The 7,298-nt window shown below is 49.6% G+C and overlaps 3 protein-coding genes across 3 annotated transcripts; all 3 read left to right on the top strand.

Moving 5' to 3' along the window:
- Positions 1-17: 17 nt before the first annotated feature.
- GNI_135890 (putative AAA-ATPase) lies at positions 18-2,051 on the top strand (the record flags this gene model as incomplete). Its single annotated transcript, XM_011134100.1, has 2 exons — positions 18-1,005; positions 1,144-2,051. The coding sequence occupies 2 exons, from the start codon at positions 18-20 to the stop codon at positions 2,049-2,051; spliced, it is 1,896 nt and encodes a 631-aa protein (XP_011132402.1).
- Positions 2,052-2,179: 128 nt separating this feature from the next.
- On the top strand, positions 2,180-5,740 carry GNI_135880 (putative DEAD-family helicase; the record flags this gene model as incomplete). Its single annotated transcript, XM_011134099.1, has 1 exon — positions 2,180-5,740. One exon carries the CDS (start codon positions 2,180-2,182, stop codon positions 5,738-5,740), a length of 3,561 nt encoding a protein of 1,186 aa, XP_011132401.1.
- A 192-nt stretch (positions 5,741-5,932) lies between these two features.
- GNI_135870 (hypothetical protein) lies at positions 5,933-7,190 on the top strand (the record flags this gene model as incomplete). Its single annotated transcript, XM_011134098.1, has 2 exons — positions 5,933-5,981; positions 6,112-7,190. 2 exons carry the CDS (start codon positions 5,933-5,935, stop codon positions 7,188-7,190), a joined length of 1,128 nt encoding a protein of 375 aa, XP_011132400.1.
- Positions 7,191-7,298: the final 108 nt, after the last annotated feature.

Raw genomic sequence — 7,298 nt, 5'->3', positions numbered from 1 at the left:
AGGGGGGGGAGTTTTCGATGGAATATTCATTAGGGGTGTCGGAGTTCGCGCAGTTACGTAACTTGGGAGCATGCTATGTGGACAAGACCGAGATCTTGCACCAAATAGTTACCACATGTGCTGCGTGTTTCTTGACACGACCGCGCCGCTTCGGTAAGACGTTGTTGTTGTCCACAGTCGAGGCATATTTCCGCGGCGAACAGACGCTGTTCGCCGGGCTGCGCATGGAAAAGCTGGAGACGCAGTGGCTGAGGCACGCCGTCCTACGGCTCGACCTGAGCAGCGCTACGTACAACGTACCCCAGGACTTGGTCGATGTGCTCCACCGCCACCTGTCCGAATGGGAACAACTTTACTGCCCTGCCACACGTACAGTCGCCACACCTACAGGGACCGACGCCTCGGTCCAAGCTGATACAGAAGACACCTCGACCCAAATGACTGCAGAAGGGGTTACTCCGAATCCCGTTGCTCCAAATCGCGTGGGTTCGAGGCAAGCAAGTCTACATGAAAGGTTCGCGCAGGTTATTAAGTGCGCCTTCGAGGCAAGCGGTGGTCCCGTAGTAGTGTTGGTGGACGGTTACGATAAGCCAGTGTTGGATGGGTTGATGGCAGACTTATCGGGCGAAGAGAGTTTGCGTGTTCGTATCCGTCAAGATCGAGCGAGGGTTTTCGCTCCGCTAGATCCGTTCTATAGCGTGCTAAAGTCGGCTAGGACGTACTTGAAGTTTGTTATGCTAGCCGGCGTGAGCCGATACGACATGGGGGACGTTTTCGGATGCTTGGACTACCTGGAGGACCTTAGTCTTGATGCGACCTGCGGGGCGGTCTGTGGTTTTACCAGGTCTGAATTACTCAAGTATTACGCAAAGGGACTGAGCTTTCAGGGACTTCGTTTTTCGGAAGGGTCAAGTCGTCAGGGGCTAGGTCCCCAGGGCCGGAGTGCCCCGGGACTAAGTGGGCCGGTGCTAAGTCGTCAGGGATCAAATTGCCAGGGATCTGTAAGTGAGTCGGGACCAAGTGGGCAGGGACCAAGTGTGCAGGGACCAAGTGGGCAGGGACCAAGTGGGCAGATGGTTGACTGCCTTTTGGGAGCAGAGACGGCGCAGGGAGAAGAGACCCCCCGGGGGTCCGATTCCTCAGCAATAGATGCGAAGGTAGTGGATTTATGCGAAGGTGCTGATGGTTTGGTAAAGGAGGAGGAGGAGTTGGTGTCGCGTCTTGAAGAGTGGTTTGGTGGTTATAGTTTTGCTCCAGGATCGCAGCGTGTGGTGCATCCTTGGAGTTTCCTGAATGCGTTGAAGAGAGGTTCTATTCGTCCTTATTGGCTCGATTTTACCACGGCATCTTATTTAGCTCAGACAGTACGTTGTAGGTCCATAAGATTGGCTGAATTGGATAATATGCGAACGGATACCCAATCATTGCGTACCTTTGGTGCTGTTTGGCAGCGGGTTCTAATGACCGGAGATGCTGTTGGGGTGTTGTATCAAACGGGTTGTCTTACACTGAAGGAGTGCGAACTAAATTGTAATGAGTACGTGCTTGGTTATCCTAATCGTGAGGTAAAAGAAGAGTTGTTTAAATTCGTTTTAAAACATGCAGGACATCGCCACTTAACTTTCCCCGCCATGGATTTAAGACATTCGTTACAGCATGGTGATGCTGTAAGGTTTATACAAGGTTTTAAACAATTTATGGGAAGCATACGCTATACCAATCACCCTTATCCCAATCACCCTTATCCAGAGCCTACTGACGCTATCTTATTTGAGAACGTTCTATTCCTCGTATGCGAACTACTACAAGACGAACGGACTAAAATACAGAGCTCCATAAATATTGGTCATACAGAACTTTGTATACAAACCTCCAACACCACTGGCAGGAAATACCTCTATCTCATAGGACTCAGCCGGACTGTGAGTACCTCATTGTTACGACTACAACAATCACCCTTCGCTTATGACGCTCATGACCACATCGTAATTACTGTTGGTGCAAGCATCAAACATAAAACCATAAAAGGATGGACCATTCAAACGAAGTAACATATCTAGGCCTTTGTCATGCTCCCACCCTACACCAGGGTCATGCTTTAGGGTCGGTGCTTTAGGGCCGGTGCTTTTTTTGGTCTAGCAACTCAGGGATGGCGCACAGTGATTTTTTTGGGTAATAGATGAGTGCTACAATATGGGGTCAGGCTGAGGAGTTTTGGACGACGGATGAGGAGGCGGAGACGGAGGCTGAAGAGGAGGAGGAGCCGTTGAAGTCGCGGCCTCCATGGTTGGTTGAATTTGATGAGAAGCGGGCGGAAATTGAGGATAGTGGGTTTGTAGGAAGTGCGGCGGGATTTGCGTCGAACGCGGGACTGGCCGTTCCAGAGTTCCGGGTGCTACCGAGAGATGGACGGACATCTCCTCTACGTGACGGTGCTCCGGCGGCGACGACGCCGGAGCCACGAGCAGTGCGTAAGAAGTGGGTGATAGAGAATGGGCAGAGTGTCGCGGACTTTGAGACGCGGTTGCCCAAGGAACGGCGCGCGATTGTACACCCGTTTGAGTTGGACGACTTCCAGAAGCGCGCAGTGTTGCATGTAGAGGCGAACGAGCACGTAATTGTGTGTGCACACACTAGTGCGGGAAAGACGGTGGTTGCGGAGTATGCGATTGCGCTTGCGCAACGACGCAAGTTGCGTGCCATCTATACATCGCCGATTAAGGCATTGAGTAATCAGAAGTTCCGCGAGTTTTCCAAGCTCTTTGAGAGCGTGGGTATAATTACGGGTGATGTGCATATCAATAAGGACGCACAATGTCTCATCATGACCACGGAGATTTTGCGCAACCTGTTGTACCGCAACGACCCCATGCTGGGGCAACTGGGGTGTGTGATCTACGACGAAGTACACTACGTCAATGATGAGGAGCGAGGTGTGGTGTGGGAAGAGTCTATCATCCTCATGCCACAGAACGTACCGATGGTCATGCTCTCAGCCACCGTGCCTAATTACCTTCAATTTGCTCAGTGGGTGGGTACTACCAAACGAAGGGAGGTCTTCGTCGTTTCCACTACACATAGACCCACGCCATTACACCACTATCTCTTCATACAAAAGAAGCGATATCAAATTATGGATGATAAAGGCCGCTTTAATGCACACTGCTACAACGCAATCTACAATGACATTCGTAACTCTAAACCAGCGGCAGCCGCTGGAAACGCCGGAGGCAAGCACACAGGCAGTGGAGGCAAGCAGACAGGCAAGCAGACAGGCAGTGGAGGCAAGCAGACAGGCGCAGGGATACAGACAGGGAAGCTGCAAACGGCAGAAGCCAAGGCACGGTCTGAGAGGTACCATCTGCAGGAGTACATGGACTACCTACAAAAGTCGGATGGTCTGCCTGTAGTAGTGTTTTGTTTCAGTCGAAAAAAATGCGAGCAATACGCCTCTGATTTACCGGGCTTAAAAGTGATGACAAACGAGAATCGGAATCGATGTCGCGTTTTCATGACGCAGAGTTTGCAGAGTCTCAATGAAGAAGATCGAGAATTACCACAAATAAAATTTATACGACAATTAGCAGAGAAAGGTGTCGGTGTTCATCATGGTGGGTTATTGCCAATTGTAAAAGAGATGACGGAGATTATGTTCAGTTGTAATATGATATATGTCTTGTTTGCGACGGAGACATTCGCAATGGGTGTGAATACACCTGCACGTAGTGTGTTATTATCGGCGATAAAAAAACATGATGGTCGAAACACACGTTTGCTTAAAGGTACAGAGTATATACAGATGGCAGGACGTGCCGGTCGTCGTGGTTTAGACACTGAAGGTAGCGTGTATATATTCAGCCCTTCCATTGAACCACCGCCTTCGGCTGATGTGCATCACATTCTGTCTTCTAAAGCACACCCGCTACAATCCAAATTCCGACTTACACTCTCCATGCTCCTCTCTCTCGTTACCCGACAAAGCATCAAACCCAGCGACCTAATTTCCAAGTCCTTCCTCGAGTCAAAAAGAGCCCAAGAATTACCCACCATTCAACGCGACCTCAACTTGCTCAAGAAAAAAATTGATAATATGGAACCCATCAACTGCATATTCGGCACCGATCCGGCCATAGAAGAATACGTAGACACAGAAATCCGCTGCAGAAAGCTTAGCACACGCATCTATCAACATCTCTACCAGTCCCGCTATCAAGATGAAATCTTCTGTCCCGGTCGAGTCGCTCTCGTACACTCCACAGGCATCTCCGTAGACACCTCCTACGGCGTCTTGCTCTACCAAGAAACTGCTACCAGCTCAGTCAACCGTATGCACACACTTCCTCAAGATGACGATGACATTCTAACGGAAGACCTCCCGAAATTCACCTTCCTTATTCTCACCACTGAATACGACCACGACCACCAGCAAAACCCTATGGTCACCGATAAGGCGTGTGATAAGACAGGTTTATCCAAGTTTACGCCCAAGGCGCCTATAACGGTGGAGGGTTCCGGCTTTTTTGGAACAGTCAACCAAACCCATGACCGTGCAAGAGACATCGAGGTGGCTATCAGCAAGGGGCCGGGGGCGTACATTAGTTGCAATCAGTACGTGGTATTGAAGCATGTGCCACTGAACCGGTTGTCGACGTTGATGGACGCGGTTATCGAGTTACCTCGGGAGCAGTGGGCGGTGAGTGCAGAAGCCGCGAGTCCTGCGACGGATGCGACGGCTACGCCGTCGCTGATGGGAATTCCAATCAAGACGAAGGTGAACAAGAGGAAGGCGGCGGCGGCGGCCGCCGCCGCGGCAGCGGCGGCGGTGTCTCCGAGTGAGCCAAGTTCAGGATTTACCCTCTCTTCGGAGAGGGTAAACTGGGTGCGAACTGCGACCAGTTTGGACTCGACGTTGCAGGAGAAGGAAGTGCGTCCGTACACGTTGCCAGCCAAGGTGAAAACGTTGCCTATGGACCAGGTGTTGGCTGCAGCGGAGCACGCTAAGATTGCAGAAGGTTTGTTGAAGATGCAGTGTCACAACTGTCCGAACCGGGAACGGAATGTGGCCTACAGGTTGCGTCAGTTAGATGTGTTGCGTGAGATTGATCGGTTGGAATTTTTGATGTCAACAGAGTCGTTGGAATTGATGCCTGATTTTGAGGCGAAGTTGGAGGTGTTGAAGAATCGTGGTTTTGTGGATAGTGAGAGTAACGCTATTACGTTGAAGGGGCGGGCTGCTTGCGAGATGTTGACGGCCGACGAGATTGCTCTGACGGAAGCGCTGTTCGACCACCAGTTCCAGCATTTGAGTGTGGCAAGTATCGCAGCAGTTGTGTCGGCCTTTGTCGTACCGGAATGTACCACCCTTCCGGATCTTAATCTGGATGAGATGACGAGCATTGTCATGGACAAGGTGCAACATGTACATGAAGATATAGGACGCGAACTACGGGATCGAATTCCACACTTCGATTTAGAAACTTGGTCTGGCTATTGCAACCCAAATTTCGGACCCGTCGCCTTCCTCTGGGCAACAGGTATTCCCTTCAGCAAACTAGTTGAACGTTGCCAACTACATGAAGGTACTATTGTACGAGCCATTGTTCGACTCGATGAACAAATCAAAAAAATTAGAAACGTCTGCCATCTCATCGGCAATCTTGAACTCAAGAAAACATTCTGCGAAGTCTCCGAAGCCATACATAGAGACATCGTCTTCGCCAACTCACTCTATCTTCAATAACCGAATAATATATCCATAACTTCATGCTCAACTTCGGCATGAAGCTATGCTCAACTTCGGCCTCAGCTTCATATATTGCAATCACTAATTGTCATGGTCTGTATACATCACCGGTATGCACATCGCGTTGTCTGCAGTAACCAACGGTCTGTCTGCAGTAACCAACGGTCTGTAGTATAGTTAACTTTTTTGATGGAAATTATCGCTCAGTTAAAAGATGTAGAGACCCTGGCAGACCTGAGTAAGCGCCATGAAATAGGAATGAAGGAAATACACCGAGGAGTAAGCACCGACCAGTCTGAATAAGCTCAGTCTGAATAAGGTCTGGTGAATACTAAGATGGCTGATTGGTTTCATCATTATTTGTTTAGAGAGTACACTAGAGGAGTTGCGACGACTTGATGCTCTGGCGGCTGAGCTTCAATCACGGGAGGACAAACTGGAACGGGAACTAGAGGATGAATGCAGAAAGTATCACTCTCAATATTACGGCACTGAAGCGTTAAATGCGGCCTGTGAGGACATGCAGGAAGAGTTGATGACTTTCGCGACAGAAGCCTCAGCCAACTTACAAGATCTCGTGGCGAGGACCGGAGGATTGACCAAGGACATCATCGCTAGGCGGAAAGAGCAGCAAGAGCAAAACAAGATTAAGGTGCGGAAGGAGGCCATGATTGTTTTGAAAAGCTGTTCCGCCGATTTCCGAAAGAGCGCGATCGAATTAATTAATTGCACACGCGTGTGCTTGCAAACTCTTATGCCCAACATGGGCGATGACATGCTTCATACGGTTAGGTCAGAGCAAGCTATTAGTGAACTGGTGAATGCAAACGCGCTGCCAGGTTCTGTGAACCCGGTGTTGCCTCCTGCCATAACAGCATCTGCTTCTATGCCCGTCGTTGTGCCGCCTTTAGAAAAACGGACAACGGGGACTCACTACGATAGGTTGGTGGAGCTAAACATACACATTAGGAGTCTTATTACCCAAATAAAGATCGCCAAGGACATTATACGAGCAAAGGGCAACCTCTTCAATGATGATGGAAAGGCGAGGGCTGTTTGCGGCACTATAGAAGATGTAACAGATGAGTTGGACCAGCTCGATGTAGACCATGCAGACGTGGTAGTTGCCCAATCATTCAATCTTAGTCGAGTATTATTAGTCCATGTATTGAAGAAATCCATTGCACGACCGACGCCTAGTCGGATCCCTTCTGGATTGATCGAGCTCTTCTCTCGTAGCAAGAATGAGAATCGGTTAATTCAGGTTGTTTACCAGGAAATCGCAAATGCCAAGATCTCTCTGGCTGTCTTGATCAAAAAAGAAAACTACTACTTCGACCAAATAGCATCCGTTACCAACAGTCTTAAAATGTATATTGACCGCTACTATAACGTAAACCACCCACTATACCCGTCTCCACCACTATACCCGTCTCCACCACTATAACCGTCTCCACCACTATAACCGTCTCCACCACTATACCCGTCTCCACCACTATAACCGTCTCCACCACGTATAACCGTCTCCACCACTATAACCCGTCTCCACCACTTA

Source organism: Gregarina niphandrodes, assembly GCF_000223845.1.
Source record: "Gregarina niphandrodes unplaced genomic scaffold scaffold00036, whole genome shotgun sequence".
Classification (NCBI taxonomy): Eukaryota; Apicomplexa; class Conoidasida; order Eugregarinorida; family Gregarinidae; genus Gregarina; species Gregarina niphandrodes.
The sequence above is the reverse complement of the archived record's forward strand: the minus strand, read 5'-3'. Positions and strand labels throughout refer to the sequence as shown.